Raw genomic sequence first — 25728 nt, 5'->3', positions numbered from 1 at the left:
CACTATACAGCGGGGACGCCATTCTGTAGCGCTGTCCGAAACCTTAGTGAGGATTATTTACACCCTATATAGTGCACTCAAAGTATCCCACAATGCATCATGAAAAGTAGTATACAACAATGGTCACTAACCAAAGCAGTATATCCCATCATGCATTGCGGTCACGCTGAAAGAAATCAAATTAAAAGTCTCAAATGTGATTGAATAAAAGGCAGCAGCGAAGAAGAAAGAAAGTATTCAGCCTTGATTTAAAAGAACTGAAAGCTGCAGGTACTGTGTATTGATTAATGTGGGAAATGCGCTCAGTATAATATGGATTTATCACAAAAACGCACGCATGCATTTATTATTTTGAAACCCACCAGCCGGCTGATCTGGCACGTTTTAATCGTGCGACGGTAAATGACGTAAATACCAGCGCGACGGACTAGTGTCCGAAAGAGTTTTTTTAATTTTACCAATGAGCTCACTGTATAGTCCTCTATATAGTAATTCCCTAGATAGGGAGCAGGGAGTAGTGAACGAGTGAGCGATTTCGGACACAGGGATGTAACGGCATGGTGATCACTTTCACTCTTTCGGTTGGTTTCTCTTTCACGGCAGGAACACTCACCGTAAACAGGATAAAATCTGTCTGACATAGTTTGGGCTATTTGGAGGTAAAACTTGTTGCGAGATGGCACGCAGATTTTATGCGCTTCAGATGATTCAGGACAGCGATTCGGTTCGATCTTGAGAAGTGCGATACTGATGATGAACTGTGCCTTTTTTTTTTTTTTTTAACTTCGACTCGATCCAGCCAAAGATCAGCTCGAGTAAACGTAAATATTTCTTCTGTTTCTGATGAGCAGATCGGTTGATAATGTGTTCTCTTGGACTGGTGTTTGCAGCACTGGGTCAGTGACCAGTCCACTGCAGCTCAGACAATCGGACAAACCAACAACTGTGCGTCACTACCGGTGCCGGAACAACCCGGGAAGGAGGCGGCCTGTCGCTGACCATGCCTGACTGGCGGAGCAGTGACTTAAAACTCACGCGTACTTGACAAGAGCTTATGACGAATGTTACAGTACATGACGGAACCACTGGTATCATACGTGATCTTTTGAAATAGCTAGTAATTAAAATTCACTACAGGTACACTTTAATGGACAATATTTGGCTGATTCTCATGAGAGAGACAGAAACAATATGTTTCGAGTTTTGTTTTTTTTTCTTCGCAGCAGGGAAACTTTTCACGTCACAAACACTAACTCCGGATTGATTCGGGGTTTGTTCAGAAATATGTGATCATCATCATGTTTTCAGACAGACAAACTGCTCCTGAACTGCAATTTCATTCCATATCTCCAATCACCAGTTGCTTGGAGGTGCAACATGACCACGTTATATTTCGCACGGACTCTCAAAAAAAAGTGTACATTTTCTGAGTTCCTTCATGGTTCCTCCTAGTCACAGTGACACGTACTAATCCAAACAGAAAGGTGAGAGGTGAGCTTTTTCCCCACTGAGCTCCACTTGGTGATAACTCTGAAAGGGGTGGTTTGGGGGAACGAGGTATGCGGGACGTGATACGATAAGAGAGTGTGTATGAGGTAGGTGTGGTGTGTGGTTCAGACCAGACAAAGTTTTACACAGACTTGAATCAAAAACCTAAACGTCATCAACTAATGTGTGCCATGTGAAAGAGAAGAACCTGATAAAGATCTCATGAACCCATCAGCCTGGTTGGTGTGTTGGTTAGAGTGTGTAGGTTCATTTGTGTGGCTTGAGACCAGCCTCGGTTGAGATTGAGAGGATTCCTTCTTGAAGCCTGTTTAACTCTAGCCACACTCTCTCACGTGTCCATTATGAAGCCAATGGTGTGAAGAGATTTTTAAAAAAACATTTTTGTCTTTTATTTTACAGGAAGGCATGTGTTCTTCCACAAGAACCCAACAGCGATCAGTTCCCCAAATCTCGGTCATTTATTTAACAGAGAACCGTGCGTCCATCAAGAAGATGAACCAGCACTAACCTACCTACCGTACCACTCCTGTGTGGGTTTAAACTGCAGTCCAAAGCCACAACATGCATGTGTTTACACCAGTGGTTTTGTTCTTCTCCTCCAGGTGAAGCTCACTTGTGATTGCTCAGCGGTGGGTTTCCCAAAAGCCTCTGAACACGAAGAGCATATTAACTAGGAGAGAGAGCGTGTTCATTGTGATGCTCGCTCTACCATTTTACAATGATCTCTGTGCTACGATGCTTTTGGGAAACCCAGCCCAGGTTGTTGACTCAAGTTGTTGTGTTGCAGAGTCGCAAGTTCATTCGTGGACCATGTCTTTAGATTGGATGTGCGCAGAGTTTACATTCACTCCTGACAAAGAATGGAGGTGATCTAGGGTCCTTCATAAGCTTTGAGAGTACTCCAGGTGTACACTTGATAGCAAAACCTACTGAACATGCACTTTATAGACAGTATAGAAAATGATTCAGGCTTGTACATTTTGCAGGCTTCATCGAGGGAATTCATGGGCTGGATCACACCTGTGACTTTACTCATTTGTCGAAACAGCAGTGTGTTCGTGGTCTCATCACACAAAACTGCTCAGTTCTAATTAAACAGAATGAATGAGATCCGTGAGCATTTGTAAAAACCTTTCGCCGAGCAGCGGTTCACTGTAATAATGAAAATGAAAAGTACAGCAGGTCATTCTTCTGGGCTTAGTTTCAAGAGTAATGTGATGCGAATGTGCATAAATCGATGATCATTTCTCATGATGAATCAAATCGAGCCAAAACGGACCTTGTGCCATGCGTCTTTAATCATTAACCTAATTACAATGCTGCAGCGATTTGCATGTGATCTTTAATAAAGAGGAACTTTTGGAGATTCAGATTTATGGATTAAACTGCAATAAGCCATGTTTCACACACAAAAAAACTTCACCGTCATCCCCAAACGCAGGAAAATACTCCTTCTGTGCACTACATAGTGCACTCCATATCCAATTCAAGAATTAGCTCCCTATAAAGCGTATCCAACACTTTAGACCAACTCCAGTTTGCAACATACCTGTCAACTTTGAGGTTTGAAAAAAAGGGATATTTCCCAGATTTTTAACTCAAAATAAGGGAAAATTTCGGAAAGTCGAACTTTCCGAAAATTTCCGAAAGTCGGTAATCGAACTGACTTTTCTTCACAAAATTAAATTCGTCCTGCCATTTGGGCAAGTAGTGGCAATACACCTTTTTTGGTTTTGCCTCGCTCCTTTCTTTATTCATGTCTCTAGTCTCGCCATCTACTGAAACTCGCTCCCTGAGGACAGTGCTTGAAGTGGAAAAAAAGAAGTGCAGGAACCCTGCTTTTCTGACAATGCCATCCCGGTCATTCAAATAAGTTCAAATCAAGTTCAGTTTTTTTAATTGAAAACTTCACAGTTTTTGTATTGCCTTCACACATTTTGCAAAACTTGGCTCATAAGGACGATGCTCTACTCTTTTCATCTGTTGTTGTGCTACAGTATTTGTTGTTTGAACAGATGTGTTTTCACAATGAGTCTCTGAGATATTATTTTTGAACGAAGTGTCTTAGGTTGTAGACAGCTGGAGTAAAAACAACTCAGAACTAAGAACCACAACCATATTGTCAAGTTGTGGATGATTTTCCCCAGTTTTGTGCCCCAACTTCAAAAGAGCTTTGGTCACACAAGGAACACACATGCCATGTACACACGTAGCCGGGTATTTTTAAAACCGAACATTTCCCCCCCTCCGTTTATAAAAATGTTTTATCCACACCACCTCGTCTTCGAAAAAAATCCCTTCCACACATAACCGAACATCTGCGTTTTCAATCACATTCATAAGCATTCCCAACCTGTAGATGGTTATTTCCCCAAATCCTACCCCCTAATCACATCGCCTGTGCTCTTGGAGCAGTAGTTGGGCTTCTAAAATTAAAGATGTAAATAGCACCGGCACAATAATTAACGCTTTCAAGGCACTACTCCGATCCATTACTCTTTAGCTAGCCGCACACTACGCCGATTTTCAGCGTACCGAGCCAACTGAAGTCGCGAGTCAGGCGTAAAGACTAGTTTTCGATGGTACCGACTAATCTCACAGCCGATTCGAAAAACTAATCGGGAGCCAGACTGATCGGCGAGAGTCGCTAGCAATAGCCAATCATATCTTTCGCATATAACACGTGACATCATTAAACACAATTTCTAGCGCGAGAAATACATGTTGGTAGCACCTAATGCAGGTATATACTGTAATTCCATAGACTGAAGCTTTATCCATAGACACAGTGGGCTGGAAAGCCACTCTGCTCAAGTTGTGTGGCTGAATTCCAAATCGCTTTAACTCCCCTATATAAGTGCACTATTTAAGGTTGGGAATAATAGCTCATGCAGCCTAGATAGTGCGCTACATATTCCATGTTGTGTCATTTGTAATTCAGCCTGTAGCATCTTCAAGTGTTGGATTTAACAGTAACTATATCCAATAGCCAATCACAAAGCTATTGTCACGTGTCGCTTCAATCGCGACTGCACTCGTCAACAGTCGGGGGATATGTGCGTGCCCTGTCGGGAGTCGGCTCTGAAATGGGTCGGTTCGGTACCGCGTGGATCGCCGTGGTGTGCGGCTAGCTTAAGTCCATGCTTAATCTGGCTTCTGCAGTAAACAAAGGTCGCACGTTTGACGTCAGGGCAGATTTGTTGTCATTTTTTTGGCGCAGATTGTGACGTTCTAAAACGCAAACCTCCGGTTATCTCTGTCCACACGAAAAGGCATACACGGAGTTTTCAAAAATCTTCACTTTGCCCGGAGTTTTTTTAAATATTCGTTTTTGATGTGTTTTCATGTGGATGACAGGCCAAAACGTAGAAAAATATCTTCGATTTAGCAGATACCCGGCTACGTGTGGATGGGGTCTCAGTTTTTCCCCTTTTTTGTTTTTTTTATTGAAGTTCAAAGGTGATGAAGGGGTTCATTAGGGCTTGATTAGGTTGATAACCTTAAGAACAACAGAAAAACACTGCATCATATTAAGTTTAAACTAATAAAAACAAGTCATCACAACATTACTTTAAGTTTCAAAAATAAAAAATGAGTAATAGTGCACTACAAGAAAAGCAAAAGAAGGTTTAACACCTTTAAGTTTACTAATCACATACATAAACACCTTTAAGTTTAACTAAGTTCACTAATCACCAAACCGCTCTCACGGTGCGCTCACTGGATGCGACCCAGCGCACGGAAAGGACGCGGCCAATAACAAGAAGGCGCTGCTCAACGCGCTGCGCACAGCTGCTCAGCTCGCGCTGATTTTTTGGCGACGCGTGATAAAGGCTGTACAGCTTGTCGAAGAAGATCTTAAAGTTGTTCATGCCATTGATCTGCTTTAAAACATCCCCAACTGCTAATTCAAGCCTGTGGTTGAGGCAGTGCCAGACAAACAAATGGGGAAACTTTGCACACAACTGCGCTGCCACTCCGGTGAAAATAAAGAAGTGCAGGAACGCAGTTCCGGCCCACTTCAAGCCCTGCCTGAGGAAAGAATTACGACCATCTTTTAGTTTTGTGAGAAGTTCCGAGCAGTGACCTTGGTCAGACTAGCGCTATGGTTCTGACAGTCTTCTTCACAGACATGCAATTAAAATCAATGTGTAATTACTAGACTGCCACCTGCTGTACTGGAGAGGGCGGGGACGTGAATTCATGGCCCGACTTCCTGCTGTAAAGTCCGGTCAGAGGCGCGTCATGAATTCTGGACCTACCGACTTTTTTATATTGTGAAAATATGGGACTTTTATATAATGTCAAAATACGGGATATTTTCGGGAAAATAAAAAAACGGGAAGACAGCGGGAAATAAGTCAAAATAAGGGATTTCCCGGGAAAAACGGGAGGGTTGGCAGGTATGGTTTGCAAATGTCAAAGGGGAACAGATGATGCAACTATAACACTGTTTAATATCTTAGCCAAACACTTACAAGTTCCCTCTCATTCCACTAGAATCTTGTTCATAGATTTTACATCTGCTTTTAATTCTATGCAAATTCATGTACTGTTGAAAAGACTTGTTGATTTAGGGGTTGATGGTGGAATAATTCATTGGGTTAGGGATTTTCTCTCTGACCGCCCTCAACGGGTTATTTTGGAGAATATTGAGTCAGACCTCACTGTTTTGAATACTGGGGCACCGCAGGGCACCATTTTATCTCCCTTACTGTTCTCTATATATACACGAATGAATTTAAAATCCAAGAAGAACATTTTAGGTTATTTAAATATGCTGATGACATGGCTCTGGTTGGTCTACTGCAGCAGGGTGATCTGGAGAGAGAATACGCCTACGCCCGCCATGCATCATCTCTTCAAGAATGGTGCCAAAATAGCTTTTTAGAAATGAATGTAAGTAAGACTAAAGAACTTGTCATTCAAAATGATAAGGACCTGTTATCTCCAATAATCATCAAGGGACAGACAGTGGAAGTTGTGAATGATTTTAAATATCTTGGCACTTTTATAGACAGTTAACTTATTTTTAAAGAAAACACAGATTTTATTTTTAAAAAGTGCTCACACCGTCTTTACCTACTCCGTAGACTCAAAACCTTTGGTGTGAACAAGGACATCCTACAAACAGTGTATAAAAACCTTGTTGAAAGCATTCTATCATTTAATATGATCATGTGGTATGGTAACTTGAACATGCGGAGAAAAAATAAGCTACAGAGAATAGTGAATATGGCCACAAAGATAATAGGAAAGCCACAAAAGCACTTAAGTATAATGTATGAGGAACAGATTTTAAACAAAACCAGGAAAATCATAAATTACCTTTCACACCCGCTCCACTGTGAATTCGAGCTTCTACCCTCTGGGAGGCGTTTTAGAGTGCCCAACGCTAATAAGAACATCTTTAAAAACTCCTTCGTCCCAAAAGGAATAAGGGCGATAAATAATACAGGGATTCTTTCTTAATTCACCCCAGTCCTTTTTATTGGTCTGATTTATTTATTTATTATATATTTATTACTTTTCAGCCATTTCATTCTTTTAAACACTCTTTTGAGTGCTAATGTATTTTTATAATAACTTAGTTTTCTTTTCTTTTGTTTTTACAAAATGTAGTGCTTGAGTGCTTGATTTGTGTATTGTGGTTTTAATGTTTAATTGTTTAAATGTTTGTGGTGAAACTGAAGACAAAATTTCCACATTGTGGACAATAAAGTATTCGTATTCGTATATAAGTGGACTGTAAAGGGTATACATAGACTATTAGTGCACTAGCTAGACGTGCTACAGTGATTTGGCTCCTCGTTCATTACACAGACGTCGTCCTTAGGGTATAAAGGTGTAGCTTTATGCAACTTACTCCATTGTGCACCAGAGGTCCTACAGGACACAGTTTGTGACTTCCTGTTGTGTACGACACCATGTATCCTCTGCCCAATGAAGTACAGTATACGCACAGTTGGAAGTCATTTTGGACCATGCCCTAACTTTATATAATAAATGCACTTACGATACAAAATAATGACATCAACACTAAACATAGTGCACTTCACACCCTACAGGAAGCCATTTGGGAATCAGGACTCGATATTTTATCTCCCTATATGTAATTAAACTGCACAGGGTTTACATCAATGGTGACTTCTCCACTACCAGGGGCGCCACCATGTGGTGGCCAGTGGTGGCCGCGGCCACCCGAAAATCATTCTTGGCCACCACATAGGCCACCCCTAAGAGAATTATTATTATGCATACCAAGTGTAAATATATAATGTACACTAGATTTTTTTAAAATTCACAACAGTTCGTAATGTGAAAACGATTTTGTAGCAAGATACAGCGGCACTGCTCTTGCTGACATCCTCCCTCCCCGACGTTGCTGGTTGGTGATTGCTTTGCTGACCAGACGCAGCATGAATCAGATTTGAACGACGCATGGAAGACCGCAGCACAGTGCTTGCACAACACTTGCATTTCCGAAAAGAAAACTTCTCGCGGGTATGTATATCACACAGTCGTGAATTCCCAAAGGACATACACTTCATTCTTAAAACTCAACTGACTCATTACGTTTTTATTATTAATAATTTATTATTGTTGAATTCACGCTAGCATTGCTAAGCGGGAAAGTTAGCATAGCTAACAACTAATACTGAATATAGTGTGTCAATTTGCAGAGGATGAAACGAAAATGTATGGACATTTCAAATTTTTTCGACAAGAAAAGTGCCAGTACAGGGGAGATACAGCCAGGGGAGAATGAGGAGGAACCAGATGATAACCTGACTGAGGCAGAGCTAGGCAATGAACTGGAAGAGGTGTCCAGGGATAGAGCAGGGACAGAACACAGTGATGCCATGTCAGCAACGGTTCCTGGGCCAGCAGGTAAAGTTACAGATAAAATAGGTATCCTTGCTATTGAAATGGATATTTCAGATAGGCTAACATCAGTAATGTAATGGCATCATGTTTCGATGTACCGCCAATCAGCAATGCGAAATTTTGATAGGAATGGCTGAGGATTCATTTCGGTTGAGAAGAAAATGAATCGCAATAGGCTACGTTTATTTTTTTATTTGAAAAGCAAACCATACTTTAGGTAGCCTAGGCTACTTTCTGTAGGCTTACTGAGAGACGGACAGAACCAGAGTAATAGGCTGAACAAACTCCTGTTCAGTGTGAACCTTTTGGCTAACTAAAACAGGCGTTTGCTAAACCTTGGACACGGTGGGCATGTAGGTACATGGATGCAAAACGGTTAAGGATAGACTGCCGGCTATCATGTGCCTACTGAAACGACTCTCTGAAGAGAGAAATGGTGACAGGGCTACCGAAGCAAGAGGTCTGTTGGCACAAATAGATCTCCAGTTCATTGCCCTCCTTCTGACAATGACACAAGCCTTTGCTGAGATTCAGTATCTGTCTGATGCTTTACAGTCCCCACAACTGAATTTGGGTGGAGCGGTTACCCTTGTGGATTCACTTGTTGACACATTAAACAGTTATCGAGAAGGCTCTGTCTGTAATGAAATTTGGGACAATGCGATGGCCCTCGCTGAACAATGCAGCGTCAGTGTTGCATCTAGACGTCAAGTCACACCAAGCTCTAGGCTTGAAGGCTATTACATATCCACACCAATAGCTCAGAGACAGGTCAACACAGATAAGGAGTCTTTTAGGACGGGCTCATTCATTCCAATTCTTGATGTCCTCCTCTCAGAAATTAAGAGATGATTTTCTAAGGAGAGTTGTGTCATAATGGAAGGCCTACAGGCCTTGAATTTGAAATCCCTCAACTTAAAAGGATACTGGGCAGGAAGCAAACTAGTGGCTTGGAAACACCATCCAGTTTACTCGACCTCACAGTCTTTCTTTCAGGGAAGTATTTCCTGAGATGTTTAAACTTTGCAAAATTGCATTACCTGCGAGTCCTGCTGCTTGTGAGCGTAGTTTTTCTGTTCTAAAATTGATCAAGACTGTCTTAAGAAATTCCGTGAGTGATGAGCGACTGAGCAACTTAGGGGTGCGAAGTATTGAGTCAAAAAGGTCAAAGGCCTTCAGTCTTGATGACTTTGTGGATGTGTTTGCAAAAAGACACAACAATCCTGCTTTGAAAAGAGTGCGACAGGTGCAGGAATATTAGTTGTGAATAGTTCAGATGCAAATCCCTCTCCAAGTCCATCTTCAGAAATATTAAAAAATTAAGTTGGTTGTTATAATAATTTCCAAGAAATCTAAATCAAAGTGCAATCTCAATTTTATTTTCAAGTAAAAACAAAGCGATCCAATTTCTGTAAATTCATTGCAAATCGACTTCGAGGGTTTTGTATCTGAACTGTTCATGTATTGTCCATTGGTTTTTCAGTGTTTCATTTCTGTTCATTCAGATTTTGTTGAAAATTACAAGACTGTCAGTATATTTAGGCAATATTCTGCTAATGCATTCCTTTAAGATGGAACTGTTTGATAGTTTTATATGTCCAATTAAAATGTTAACTTCTATGCATAGCTGTAGCCTAATAATAAAAATGAAAAGAAAAAAAAACACATTGTAAGATGTAACCACACCAGATCAACACATTAAGCTTAAGTTAAAAGAAGGATTTTTCTTTTTTTAATATATAAAACACATACTATACTATATATAGTAGAGTATTAAATTAGGTTATGGATTTTTGTTTGGTATGCCACCCTAAGATTTGCTGTGGCCCCCACTGGCCACCCCGGAACAATTTTCTGGAGGCGCCACTGTCCACTACTTGTCTGTTGAGGAAGCCATTTAGGATCCAGCTGCCTCTCTTGGTGCACTACATCCGGCATGATGAAATAATAGGTTTATTGCACTACAAGCTATTTGGAACGTGTGAAACAGTGACTATCCTGATAAATACACACTACATAGTGCACACCATGTCTAATAGGAGACACAGAAATGTCAGTCAGTATTTAAAATCGAGAAAGCACCCTCGGCGGAGGACACAGGGACGAAGGACTCAGCTCTCTGGTTTAAATGTTAATGAATTCATTTTTATTCTCCATCCTAAATGTCACGTCTTTATTTTCACACACACAAAATTAATAATGCCATTCCAGGAAACTGTACGCTTCTATTGAAACTCCAGAAAAGCCAACAGAGTCCCAAACCACTCCATACTCTGTTTAGAATGCTCATTCATGGTCATCCCCCCCCCACACCCCAGCCATTTGCTATTAATCTCCCAGTTTCCTTCCCATTTCACCTTAGTAGTGTCACATCTGGGATTCAGTGCACCATTCCCCTCCAACTGCTCCCTATAAAAACATGAAATAACATCTGGGAAACGATACTCACCTGTGATGAACTGACCATCTGAACAACTTTACTGCTTAAAAAAGGGTCACTCCTTTTTCCCTGTTCCTTTTTGACCATGGAGAAGAAACGAGAGCTGTGAGTGAAAGGGTGGTCAGAAAAACAATCACCATCAAATGCAAAAGGTCATAAGATCCATCTCCAGGCACCTCGGCATTCCTGTTTCCATAGTTCATGATATTATGAAGAAGGTTAAAGTTCATGTCAAGAACCTTTCAGGATGGAGTGGCAAGAGAAAAGCTGAATTTATTATACATCATATACCTGAAAACGCATGGGTGCCAATAATTTTGAATAGAATTAAGTGAAAACTATAGTGCAACTGTTAATCTGTACTTGACACTCACTGGCCACGTTATTAGGTACACCCATCCACCTGCTGTTTTGTGCAGTTCTGTAATCAGCCGATCCCTCGACAGCAGCACGATGCATCAAATCACGCCGATACAAATCAAGAGCTTCAGTTAACGTTCACAATGTTCAAACATCAGAACGGGAAAAATTGCGATCTCACAGTGTGACTTTCTTTCACTGGGGCATGGGTGTTGGTTTGAGTATTTCAGAAGCTGCTGATCTCCTGGGGTTTTCACACACAACAGTCTCTAGAGTTTACACAGAATGGTGCAGAAAACAAAAAACACTGAGTGAGTGAGCAACAGTTCTGTGGGTGGAAACAAACGCCTTGCTGAGAAGAGACGGTCAGAGGGAAATGGACAGATTGGTTCAAACTTTTTTTTTAACCAGGAAGGATAAAGTAACTCATAAATCACTCTTTACAACCGTGGTGAGCAGAAAAGCGTCTCAGCATGCAACAGCAGCAGAACACCACACTGGGTTCCACTCCTGCAGCCAAGAACAGCGATCTTAGAATCAACAACAAGTTCCTATTAATGTGGCCAGTGAGTGTACATCATGGTCATGGACCTCAATGTCACAGCAATATTGGGTTTTCAATTATTTGAAATTTGGTAATGCATGTCCATCAGCAGTTTCACCTTGACCAGATGCTTCTGATCGAATTCTAGTTGGATACTAGTCCACTCTTCTCAGCAGAATTAGTAGAGTTCAGTTCAAGGTGCTGGTTTCCTGGTACGCACCCAACTTTTCAACAAAGTCCACATATTTTTGATAGGATTCAGGTCAGGATTACGGGAAGGCCATTCCAAAAGCTTAAAGTCAGCTTGCTTCATGGGCAATTCCATGTAAATGTCAACCTCACCATGCAAAAATAAAGCAACATGTAATACATCAAAACCACTCCCAGAGATATCACCTAGGCCTGTATTTTACAGATGTGAATAAGCTGAACCAATTTGTAACCAACCTAATATGTCACTGTCAGTCTTTCTCTCTTATAATGTAAAACCCAAGCTAAAATCAACTTTGATCATGTACAATTCTATATTATTGCCACAAGCCACAGAAATGTATGCTAAAATCCACAAAACAGCAAAACAATAGCCATCCTAAATATTATTTAAGAACTTTGATAGTTTAGCTGATATTTAGAGAGTTTTTCAAAGGGTTATGGTGGTTAAATTGCTGATTTTCTAAACATATGCCATGTCTATTTCAGACGCGTCACATCCATAACGGAATTTCGTCACATCCATAACGCTGACTTTTCCTTCCGAAACTCTGCATGAAATACAAAATATTTTAAACAAAGATTTTTTAATATTCACCTTGGACCCCTCTATCAAATGGATATCTCCATTTCGACATTAGGTTTACGATTTCACAGAGTTTGATAAAAATGTACAGTCACCCAAGAAAAGTGATACTTTTTCTGTCACATCCATAACGCATCTTTTATTGGCATTTTCTGGCATGCCCTAGATGTACTATGGGAATTGTTCTTGTTCTATCACTTCTCCAGTATGGTACAGCCTTAAAATATGCAACACCTGTTTAAATACTGGGAGACAATAAAACATGCACTGGGTCATTTGTTGCCATTTTGAGTTCAAGTGTCACGTCCATAACGCTGGAATTGCTCTCATCCATTTCACAACCAGCTTTGATGTGTTTGGTGTCAGGGTCTTGTTGGAACACTCAATTGTGTCCAAGTTTCAACCGTTGAGTAGATGGTTTGAGATTATGCTGAAGAATACGGAGATAGTCCTCCTTCATTATTCCATCCACTTTTACCCATGCCAAACTATTGGAACAGTGTTCTTGAGGTTGAATGCCTTACCTTTACCCCTTTTCCACCAAATCAGTTCCAGGGCTGGTTCGGGGCCAGTGCTGGTGCTGGTTCACAACTCGTTCAACTTGCGAGCCAGCTGAGAACCAGTTTGCTTTTCCATAGCTCGCGGTGCTAAGGGAAGCCATGTCATTACGTCGCCGTATACGTCAGTTACGTCGCTGTATACGTCAGTTACGTCGCTACGTTTACATAAACCTTGGCGCGAATATCGAAGCAAAAACAACACGGAAGAAGCAGCAGCAGCAACAACAACAACAACAACAACAATAATAATGGATGACTTCGTGTTTGTACAGCTGCTGCTTCTCGTCGCTTAAAAATGGCGATCTTTCACGTTCTTGTTATTGTTGTTGGTCTTAACAACTCCGCCCCCCTGCTGACATAAGCGGTTCTTTCCTCTGGCCCAGCAGAGAGTTGGTGCTAGCCTGGAACCGGTTTTTCTGGCCCCAGAGCCAGTTCTTTGTCAGTGGAAACAGAAAACCCGGTTCCAAACTAAGCACTGGCCCCGAACCAGCCCTGGAACTGCTTTGGTGGAAAAGGGGCACTCTACCCCTCCAAACATGCCTCTGGTCATTGTGGCCAAACAACTCAATCTTTGTATCATCTGACCAAAAAACCACACCTCTTTTCGAAGGCTTTTTCTATGTCCATGCGATCAGGTGCAAACTTGATTCGAGCTTGAAGGTGTTGATTTTGGAGAAGGGGTTTCTTTCTTGGCCAACAGCCTCTCAGTCCATGGTGATGTAAAACTCGCTTGACTGGAGACAGGATCATTGGTGCTCCAGGAGCTTGCAGTTCATGGCAGGCCTGTGCTTTGGTGGTTCCTGACCATCTGAACCAATTTCCTCTCAGCCGAGGAGGACAGTCTGGGTCTTTCACCAAAGTGGCTCCACCTCCCAAAAACTTGTACTTGCGCTCAATTGAACTGATGATCTTGGAATCTGCAGTTGTTCAGAAATGGGTCCAAGAGACATTCCTGAGTCTAAACCCATCATCCTCTTTCTCAGATCTGCACTGAGCTCCTTGGACTTTCCCCATTGTACTGTGCATTGGTCAATCCAATAAGTGTCAGTCAAACCCTTTTTTGGTTGTGCTTCCAGCTGCAGTCAAGCATCACAAACAAGAACTTAAGAGGCTTTGGAGAGTTAAAGACAGTTTGGAACTTTCAGCACCACAAAGTTAATAATCCAAGTGGGTGGATGTAAATTTCTGACCCTGTGCTGACTTCAGCCAACCCAAAATAAATTAAAACTTGTGCACCAAATTCTTGTTGGTTTTTTTTTCCGATTAAAGATGCATGTTGTATAATCATTCTGCCACAGAAAAAGAACAGTTCAGAGAAATCACTGAAAGTCCAACATTGCCATGACAACCATATCCGTGATGAGTGTATGTAAACTTCTAACCACAACTGTATTCTCACACACACACACACACACACACACACACACACACGAGTGGTTTCTACACCTGACATAGTCCACTCCATTCCTGAATAAGGGAGTAGAGATTTTATTTTCTCTAAAATACAGTATATAAATGCAAATATATGTACACATTAAAATATAACCTTGTGCTGTTGTGTCCCGCTTTGTGACTAAAGATTTATAGCTTGGAAGATCAAAAGCTACATTATGCAAGGAGGATGAGAAAAGTTGCTGAAAACAATTCCACTTCTTTCTAAAACGCCGGCTCAGCATGTGCCTGCCTGGGATTTCACCAAGATGAGAACAGGGGATTTTTATTGGAGACGGAAGGAATCTGTGCATAAATCCTGAGACACTATGATCCTCTCCCTCACTGCAGTGAACAAAATCCTTTTAACCAAGTGAGATACGAGCTCCAGAACATCACCCAATTAAATCCCAAAAGATAATACAACTGTGTTTTAGATGAAAAATATTAAATATTCAATGTCAGAATGTGTGTGGGATTTATACTGTGGTTTGTGCCAGAAATATTTTGATGAGGTTGGAGGCATGCATGAACACACACACACACACACACTTTACTGCAGCATCTCACCCTCCAGGGAACAAATTATTTTAGCGACCTGCTTGCTGTGAACACACACACACACACACACACACACCGCTCATTCCCTTTCATCTTAAAAGGTGTTCTGACCCAACACACACACACACACTTTCATGCTTAAAGCAAAACTGTGACAACACAAATCAGAGAGAGAGAGAGAGAGAGAGAGAGAGAGAGAGAGATCCTTCTTCCTCACTGCAAAGCAAATGTGTTTTTGAAAAGGTGAAGACTAAAATGTCCTTGATTACGCAGCAAAATAAAAAAACAAAAGAAACCCCAGAGATAGATCTCCACTGTCAGGACCAGCAGGAGAGTCCGAACAATGTAGAGCGCTTTTTATTAAAGCTTTATCATCATCATCATCATCATTATTATTATTTCAATCCTGAAAGCATCAAGCCTTCAGTTTAAAGTAAGATTTAGGATTCAGTGTATTAAAGTCTGAGTTGGCAGTTACAGTACATGTATATCTCTGTGTGTGTGTGTGTGTGTCTCTCTTTCTCACACACACACCTCAAACAATTAGAATATCGTGAAAAAGTTCATTTTTCTGTAATTCAAAAAGGTAAAAACTTCCACATATTCTATATTCATGACACGGAAAGTGAAATATTTAAAGCCTTTTTTGTTTTAATTTTGATGATTATGGCTTATCGCTCATGAAAATCAGAAATCCAGTGTCTCAGATTATTAGAATGTTTCCTACGATCAATCAAAAAAGGATTTACAATACAGAAATATCCGACTTCTGAAAAGTCTGTTCATTTATACACTCAGTACTTGTTTGTGGCTCCTTTAGCACAAATTACTGCATCAGTGGGGCGTGGCATGGAGCCCATCAGCCTGTGGCCCTGCTGAGGCGTGACTGAAGCCCAGGTTGCTTTGATCGTGGCCTTCAGCTCGTCTGTGTTTCTGGGTGGCCCGTTTCTCATCTTCCTCTTGATGATACCCCACAGATTCTCTTCAGGGTTCAGGTCAGTCAGGAGAGTTGACCAGCCAATCAAGCGCAGGAATATCATGGCCAGGATGATCTTACCACAAAGCATCACTTCAGCAACCAACAGGGTTACCATAGAAACCACCGAGCAACACCCAAGCAACCTTCCTGAGCATGAGAGCAACCACCAAGTCACAACCAAGCAACCACTCAGAATATCAGAGCAACCATGGACCAACACCTCAGCAGCCAACGGGGTTACCATAGAAACCACCGAGAAACATTCGAGCAACCACCATGAACACCATGGTAACTGCCCAGCAACCATGTGGCATCAGATATCCACCATCACTAACGCCATATTTTCACCTATAAACTATTTCTTTTAAACCTAAGCTTTAAATATAATTTTTCTTTTAAACTTTGACTCCATGCTTTTAGCCTTTTAATGGGGAACTGAAGTCATTTTTAAACTTGCTTTATTTCTTAATTAACGTGTTATTCAATTACGTTTTCGGTTTTAGTAACTTTATATCGTGACTCGTATTGGCAACTAATTGCAATTAAATATTATACTTATCGGCCTATTCGGTTTTTAGTCGTGTTGAATTTAGTTCATTTGGTCCACGGCAGGCGTCGCTTATCCGCGCGATCTTCACGAGACTTGTGCGAGACTTCAAAACGTGAAGCGTCAGCCAGGTGTCAGTGCCGCCATTTTGAAAACTTTTCCAAACGAAATATTGCACAAAAACCGAGTTTAAATGACAATTGCTGCCTACTTTTTTCAAACTTTCCTGATTGCTATCAAAACAAACAAAACATCCAGCTTGATTGCATCAGCATTCGAAAGAGGGCACGCGCGGCTTTTGACGACCCCTGTGCCCGAAATCGCTCCTTACTCACTACGTAGTGAGGACACCATTCTGTAGTGCTGTCTGAAACCTTAGTGAGGATTATTTACACCCTATATAGTGCACTCAAAGTATCCCACAATGCACCACGAAAAGTAGTATACAACGATGGTCACTAACCAAAGCAATATATCCCATCATGCATTACGGTCACACTGAAAGAAATCAAATTAAAAGTCTCAAATTTGATTTAATAAAAGGCAGCGACGAAGAAGAAAGGATTCAGCCTTGATTTAAAAGAACTGAAAGCTGCAGGTACTTTGTATTGATTATCACAAAAACACACGCATGTATTTATTATTTTGAAACCCACCAGCCGGCTGATCTGGCACGTTTTAATTGTGCAACAGTAATGACGTAAATACCAGCGTGACGGACTAGTGTCCGAAAGAGGTTTTTTTTTTTTCATTTTACCAATGAGCTCACTGTATAGTCCTCTATATAGTAATTCCCTAGATAGGGAGTAGTGAACGAGTGAGTGATTTCAGACACAGGGAACGTTGGCAGATGTCGGTCACTTTGATTTCCGCTGTACATTTTACTTCCATCCTACAATGTCTCGCACAGGTCTCAACGAATCTCATTTACGGCCATCGCTTTGACATATGGACTGATATATTACAGAGCGTATTTCAAACACTCAGAACTTGCTATAGCAGCGACAAAATAGCGATCAAAAGTGCATTCCTGTATTTAATAAAATGAGAAATATAATTTTGATTTTTAAAAATATTGCCTTCAGTTCTCCTTTAAAGTGTGTATCACGGGTAAACTCAGAAGCAAGATCAATGTAATTCTCCTATTTTATATTAAACTTTGGTCAAATATCTGTCACATTTTGTGCATTTTTTTTTACCTTGCGCAATACCAGAAAAATTCAGCTGAAATCAAGCCATTTGAGGCGAATTGGTCCGCCTCTGAAAATACTTGGCGTTTGGATTTCCCTGGAAACATTGATTTTCGTGGCGTCGCATGAATCCCATGTCAGCGCTGGTTTGTTTATGAGAAAACAACCTGGTGGTTTTCTGCAAATTTCTTCACCGTTATCATGTAATTATTAAAATGGTTAACAGACGTATCAACACCAATCATGATGGGATTAGTGCTCATCGTTTCCCAAAAGACCGGACAATGAGAGAGAAATGGGAGCGCTTGGTCTACACAGGCTGTGCACTGAAACCGTGCAAAGCTCGCGCAGCCTGCTGGCGCTTCCGCAGGTGACGTCACGAATCTGGCTCCAGACTCCCTTGGGATTTTTCCAGACGCGTTTTGTTATTTTATTTTTTGCTGCAGATGGCCTTGTGCAAAATGACCCTTCTGGATGAGTGTGTAAAGGGACATACTTTCATATAAAAAACCCGAAATTGGTCCAGAATACGCACTTTAACCTTCTCACACACACAGAGTTAACATTAAAACTCAATCACACCAAAAACACTGGAATATCACTGAACTTTTATGTTGAATGGACTCTTTCAAACCCACATCAGATGACCTTTGACCTTCTTGACCTGACAGTGAAAGAGATGATGGTGAGCAGATCATCTGTGAGGTCACTGACACTGCTATCATACACACTGCATCATGATGATGGATTTTCTCTGAGTGTTGATTTGAGGTGTGAGCTGAACCCCGTGTTCTGGAAGGCACTGGTCTCTGGGCTCAGTGCTCTGGAGTTCAGCTCAGACTCAACACCGGGGATGAACCTTTTCACGCCTTTCTCTTGTGCTGCACTTGAGCGACGGTCCCTAAAGCTGCAGTGTTTCCGGATGAGGGTTTCCGCTGCTTCGCCTTTACATTTGTTTCTGGTTCATTAAGCAGAAATAACTTTTACTCGCCACTGAACCCAGTCCCAGTCCTCCCAGTCCCAGTCCCCCCAGTCCCAGTCCCTGAACAGCAGCCACCACCAAAACACAAGACTTTAAATGGAGCTCCTTACCTTGAACATGAAGTTTCACTAAAATCCGTTTTAATGCCACTTGTGATATTTACAGCCTGTTTGTATATTTTGTTATCTGAGACATTAATTAATTAACTCACTAATTAAAAGCCCACGTGACTACACCTGCCCATACTTCCTGTCCCGCCCACTGTCAGCACCTCAACCAATCAACACAGAGTAAACCTGACTGACGCACAGCTCAGCAAATAAAAACACCTGCTTTATTTTTGTTTCCAGCTATTTCCGGAGGACGATAAAGAACAGGAAGTTAATGAAACACAACACACATCCGGAAATAAAATATTTTAACTTGTAGAACATGATACGCCTTCCAATAAGTGTTTGATTTCTCAAAGACAACAATTAGCACACAGTGACCATTTCTTCTTGATGACAGAGCTACTTCCTGTTAGCACTTCCGCTACAGCAGCTCTGACCTGTTCTCTCCTCTCTTTCTTTCCCTTCAAATTCCCAGTGTGACACAAAAAATATCTGAAAGGTCTTCATGTCTCAGCTTTTATCTCACGGGTTAATTGTAATGATTATCAGATTGACTATAAGTTAATGAGAAAATAGTCATTAAATTAAAATCGTCCAAAATATTGGCTTGAAAGTGAAGGCAATCGGTGTCAATTTCAATTTCTTAATTTATTTCTGGCATTAATCTTCACTCATGTTGCTGTGAAACCGTGGAATTGTTTATGAAATAGAGACATTTTGCCAGTAGCTGAAGAGAAGCAGCCCCATCACATGATGCCGCCACCACCGTGCTTCGCCGTGGGTCTGCTGCTCTTTGGGCGAGACGCTGTCTTAGGTTCGGGATTTTTTTTCCGCCCTATATTTTCGTATTGTGCCCCAAAAGTTTAGGCTCGAACAGAAATCAGCCTTTCGAAAAAGTAATTAAGAAGAAGAAGCCTTTATTTGTCACATGCACACTTCAAGCACAGTGAAATTCATCGTCTGCATTTAACCCATCTGAAGCAGTGAACACATGCACACACACACACACTCAGAGCAGTGGGCAGCCACACTAGAGCGCCTGGGGAGCAGTCAGGGGTTCGGTACCTCGCTCAAGGGCACCTCAGCCCAAGGCTGCCCCACATCAACCTAACTGCATGTTTTTGGACTGTGGGGGAAACCGGAGCACCCGGAGGAAACCCATGCAGACACGGGGAGAACACAGAAAGGCCCTCGCTGGCTCGGACCCAGAACCTTCTTGCTGTGAGGCGACTGTGCTAACCACTACACCACCGTCTTGGGTGATAAAACCAAGACGGCACTTTTAGACAATAAAACAATTGAGGAAACATTTTGATTTCCTTTAAGAAGTTTAATCCATAATAATATCTGCATGCAGGTATAAAAACATTGAGTGGTGTTTTTCACCTTTAATGCATCGTCACTACAAGCTAATGAATCTCTGACTAAATCTCTAATCAACACAAATCTCTCTCACACAGACACACACACACTTGACAATGCTTGTGCTTCCCGAGTGTCGCTGTCACGTCATGGAGGTCAGTGAGATCCCGTGCACCTTCCTTCCATTTATGGCGTTGCGTTGCCATGGTTACGCCACTCAACGACATGACATAACTCGAGCAGTTTTGATCGCTTTACATCATCTTCTAAAATGCTTCGAATTCATGACCAACAAACAAATAAAATAAAATCTAACATGCAGGCTCAATGAGTTGTGCAAACTTTCAGCAGCATGAGAGAGAAATGTCGTGCAAAAAATACAGAAAAAAAAAATTTAGTCCCATGATCTCAAAACCACAACAAGTCATGTTTAGGATTAATATTACGCTGAAAATCTGATTTCTGGCACAAAACTGAAGGTTAAAGGTCATTTGGATTTGTGTGGAGCTTGGTCACATGATCATTACAGATATAATGGTGTGTAACTTGAATTGAATAATCTATATAATTAATTTAAATAATTTTAACATTTATTAAAAATATTTACTTCATATTATGTCTAAGATATGTTTTAGTCTTTAGAACTAAAACTCGAACTAAAGTCTTTCGAAATAAATGACATTTTGTTTTGCGAGATTCCGAGTGAAAACAAGCTGGTGAAAGATTTAGTCTGATATTAACGAGCTTGCTTCATAATTAATTGATTGATTTATTAAGTTGACTTGATGGGTTCTTTATCTTCTGAAATGAAAATAAGAATTTCAAGCAAAATTCTCAAAAAAAAAAAGGGCGAAAGTAATTAATTACTCGAAAAATCTTTCCACCCTGAACTCGACAGCTCGCCGTTTAGCCTTCGGTGTCGTTTTGTCGCTTGTAGTTGTGAGATTGTGGGAATTAAACTGAAAACAATAAACACACGGCCTGGTCTGGACGTTCTCCTGTCACGAGTGTGTTTATAACATGCTAAAGCCGTGTTTATCATGATGATGATGATGACATCACCGCATGTGTAAATTGAGACGTTCTCCTCACATCGCCTCTGCATTAAGGCACAGAATAACACAGAAGCGTGCCTGAGGTCTGTGCAGTGTTTATGAAGTGTGTATGCAGTGTTTATGAAGTGTAGATGTCGTGTCTCTGTAGTGTGCAGGAGGAAATCCTGATTCTGAGAGGTTGGCTAATGGGGGAGGAGCTTAAGTTGAGCTTGATCTGCCAATCATAGGCCTGAGTGCGTTACATCACTCATGTGGATTAGCTAGATCCAAAACAATGCGAACAGTTAGCTAAGGCTAGCATTGCTAATCAATTCATTTTGTATTTGCTGTTCAAAAGTTAACGGCGTTTTATGAATTTCTGACACTTTTCGTTATCCATAGTCCCTTTTTGAGTCATCGTAATAATTTTTACACACTCGATAATTCGCTGAATATTAGCGAGCGTGCTGAGAAACTTTGGGATTGATTTTAATCACAAATTTAAGTTGGCTCGCTTAGCCAATGTTGCTTAAGTGTCATCCTGTACACATCACATATGCAATTGTCTTAAGCTCCGCCCATGTCGGCCCCTGGGACGTGTTACTCTGGGAATCAGGATGTGCGAGCTTCATGTGGTTTTGTGCGTTGACTCAAAACAGAACAATCCGTGGCGCTTGTTCAGCGTTAAACTGATTCACGAATAAAACATTCAAACAAACAGCACAAAGTCTGATAAAGTCCTGATGTCCAGTGTCTATGGTGCACAGAGTCGAGTTTTTTAAATTAAAGTGTACGATGATGATGAAAATGATGTAGATGATGATGATGTAGATGATGTTTGTCCCACAGCGATTTTGCTCCCGATTAAATAGCCAACAGGCTGCACACGATGCAGTATTCCCAGGAGTAAAAATGTGTGTTTACACCACTGATGTGATTTAAATTCAGGGCTGAGTTCCATTTCAATCTCTCAGCATCAGGACGGGGGCAGAAATTAAATTCTTCACAGTCTGAAGGAAGCGGAGATGATTTCTCGAAAATCACACAGCGACATGTTGATATTCTAATCAATTTCCTGATGTTCAGGAGGAAGGGAGTCCGCGAGTGTGACGCTGCCTGAAGGAAGAGGTGAACAAATTACATGTTACGATTTTAAATCCATTAAACGCACTGTGAGTTAGTGTGTTTTTAACGTAATCAGATTTCAACTGAAATATTTCAATCGTTGGAGGAAAGCGGGAAAAAAAATGGAACACTTAAGAGAAAAAACTAAAACACAAATTAAACCAAGCCACGAATCTAAATTCGTCATTTTGTTAAATCTTGTTAGTTCGTGTTGCGTAAAATATAAAATCTTGTTTTTTCTTGCAATCTTACACCAAAATGCAGTAACTTTACAAAAACGCCTGATTTTAAACATTGCTCTGTTTTTGGATTAAATCACCATGCACATGCAAATCAGGGAAAATAATACGAAGCGATAATAATCACACAATTCCCCCCTCCCCCGCTTTCCCAAACGCCACGTTAAAGAAAAAAAGACGTGTTCTGGTTTGTGTTTCACGTCGTCCTTAAACAGTTAATAAAAACATACTTCTTTTCTTTGGTCGATATCACGCCTGACGTCTTGTCCACGACCACAAAAGTCTTCTTTTGTACGTTCTCGAAAAAGACACGAAAACATTCAGCCTTCTGGCTCGGCGAGAACTGCGAGCCACATTAGTGCTGTACATGATTATTATTATTATTATTACTACTATGACTACAACACACTGAACTTCACTAAAGTGAAAAAAGAAATCTGCTTCAGCTTTCCCGCCGTTTCCGGTCTATCGTTCACCTCTTCACCCCGTCGGCGCTGTTCATGGTCATGAACTCGGTTCAGTCTGAAGTGGAAAAGGAAGTGACCCCAATGCTGACAGATTTCTAGAAAGAGAAATAAAAACAACTTTGTGTGACGTGAAATCAAAAAGCAGCTGAAATGGTTGAAGATTCTCTTCATGCTCTCGTTTCTCAGGAATTCAGAATCAGTGGAAATGTTCAGCGCGACGACGCCATGAAAGAAAACCATGCGTGTGATGCGTGTCGATGGAAATACGCCGCGATCGGCAGCTCGGCTCGCGGTGCGATCAGTCTGTTTCGTTTACAGGGTCTCGGGGAAGAGGAGCTCCGTTCGCCATTATGCGCTCTTGGAGGCGGAGCCAGGAGGAGGAGACGGATCCTCCGCGCCGTCCTCCATCTTGTCCTCGTCGTCTTTGTAGAAGAGGAGAGGAAACATTCCCAGGATGCAGCCGATTCCCACTCCGATGGCTTTGCCCTGTAGGTCCAACACAACAAGGGATTAGCACCTGGAATGAGACCATGTTCCTGCGCTCTTGCTAGGTTTAGACATCAGCGCGTCATCACATGACATCGGCCCCATTTCTAAACTCTCGCGGATCTCACGCGGGTCGATTTTAAAGTACTGAAAAATGAGTTAACTGTGAGTTGGCCTCGTGGTTAGCGTGTCCGCCTCTCGATCGGGAGATGGCGAGTTCTCCTCACGGTCGGGTCGTATCAAAGACCATCATAAAAATGGTACCTACTGCCATCTGGCAAGGCACGCTACAATACACATGCGAGTGGAGAGTCAAACTCTCGCGGTTATCAGAGGACCCGCCCCCCACCGTAACCCAAGCTATGTAATAGGCAAGAGGTCGAGGGCTACAGAAACGGAGATCGGCGCCGCCCTACGCGCCACATGGCGTGGGAAGGACTTTGATTTGAAAGATGAGTTAAGCACCTCCAGCTAAATTGTTCGTTCAACCACTAAAGATGACGGCACCATTCCGGCTGAAGCCACCTTCATCTCTGGACTGAAACGTAAGGCTGTTGCGCCGACATCGTGACCAATATTAACCTGGAGCTCTTTAATTAAAGCTCCACACGCTGCTTAATTTGAAGCGAATTAATTATTCAGTTTCTGAATCAGATTTTTTCAGCAGCAGCGTTTTTCATAAAAATGCCACAGTGTTCTTCCACAGACGCTGAGATGTTTCCTCATAATCACTGCTTCATGCTGTTCAACTCGACGGCGCTTTGAATAAGAAGCGTGAGTAAGAGATTTTTATATGATATTCCTGACAGGACACACGCTGTGGATGAAAAGTCTGATTATTTCTGCTTTCTAATTTAGTGTTTTTATTTTTTTTTATTAATCGCAAGCTCAACCCAACACAGTCAGGCACATGCACATTGAGACACGCCGACAAATAACCATACATGGTCAACAACTTCCTTTACAAAAATAAGGACTGCCGATTTTTTCCATGTATTTAATCCGACAAAATTAAATTTAGATTTACTGATGAATACCACTCATCTGTCCTGACGACGAACCTGGACACTTATTTCACGCAACTTGTTTGGAAGAAAAATCAATCAATCAATCAATAAAATGAAAATAAATCATCCGTCAGTTGAGAATTTGGCATTCTGAGAAGCGAACACTGTGGAATCCAGCAGGTTAGAAATAGACCGGATCACTGAGACAGAGTTCCTGCTCGGTTCTGACTCGAGCGGGGAGAAGAAAGCGAGACGTGTGGACGATGCGACTCTGGAGGAGAGAAACGACTGAGACGGAGATGTTTTACCCACCATGTGAGAGCTGACTCGGGTCTGCCACATGTCGGCCTGTTTAGGACTCAGGTCTGGAATCTGCATGCCGAGTCGACAGGCGAGAGCTTCCACATAGCCTGCAAGACTACACACACACACACACACACACACAATGACAGGATTTCAATCATCAATCTCTTCTCACAGCGAAATAAAATCCTGAGAAATGTTGCGGTGGATCAGACGCACTGAAGTCGTCCTCACTCTGTTGCTCATCTCCTGACAGGTTTTTTTTCTCCAGACGCCATGAGGAACTGAGCCAGCGGTGACAGATGTGTTCAGCTAATTAATTAAATCACACACCATTATCACATGCTGTGACTCCTCCCCCGAGACGACAGGATGCTCATCTCCAAATCTGACGTGTGAAAGCAGTTCATCGTTTAATACGAAACGGAGCTGTTTCAGTGAGAGCCAATCATACAAACTGATTTACAGATGTGTTCACGCCGAGGAGTGGTAGACCACGCCTCCTTCAGTGTAAGACGTGCAGAGGCCACGCCTCCTTCACTAAGATATGCAGAGGCCACACGTTCACTGAGACAAGCATAGAGGCCACACCTCTTCACTGAGACAAACACAGACTACGCCTCCTTCACTGAGGCAAACACAGACCACGCCTCCTTTACTGAGAAACAGACCACGCCTCCTTTACTGAGACAAACACAGACCACGCCTCCTTTACTGAGACAAACACAGACCACGCCTCCTTTACTGAGACAAACACAGACCACGCCTCCTTTACTGAGACAAACACAGACCACGCCTCCTTTAC

General features: G+C 41.7%; 1 protein-coding gene across 1 annotated transcript in view; it reads right to left on the bottom strand.

Annotated features, from left to right (window-relative positions):
* Positions 1 to 19800: 19800 nt before the first annotated feature.
* Positions 19801 to 25728, bottom strand: part of LOC132886386 (transmembrane protein 65-like) — a 56812-nt gene continuing 50884 nt past the window's right edge. The window contains exons 6-7 of the mRNA XM_060920974.1: positions 24933 to 25038; positions 19801 to 23613 (exon numbers count right to left, since the gene is read on the bottom strand). Coding sequence (XP_060776957.1) covers positions 23476 to 23613; positions 24933 to 25038 — 244 coding nt within the window. The 3' untranslated portion in view covers positions 19801 to 23475. The remainder of the gene's footprint in view (positions 23614 to 24932; positions 25039 to 25728) is intronic.

This window comes from Neoarius graeffei, chromosome 5 (assembly GCF_027579695.1).
Source record: "Neoarius graeffei isolate fNeoGra1 chromosome 5, fNeoGra1.pri, whole genome shotgun sequence".
NCBI classification, from domain to species: domain Eukaryota; kingdom Metazoa; phylum Chordata; class Actinopteri; order Siluriformes; family Ariidae; genus Neoarius; species Neoarius graeffei.
Note: the sequence above shows the minus strand (reverse complement) of the source record. Positions and strands in the feature narration are given on the sequence as shown.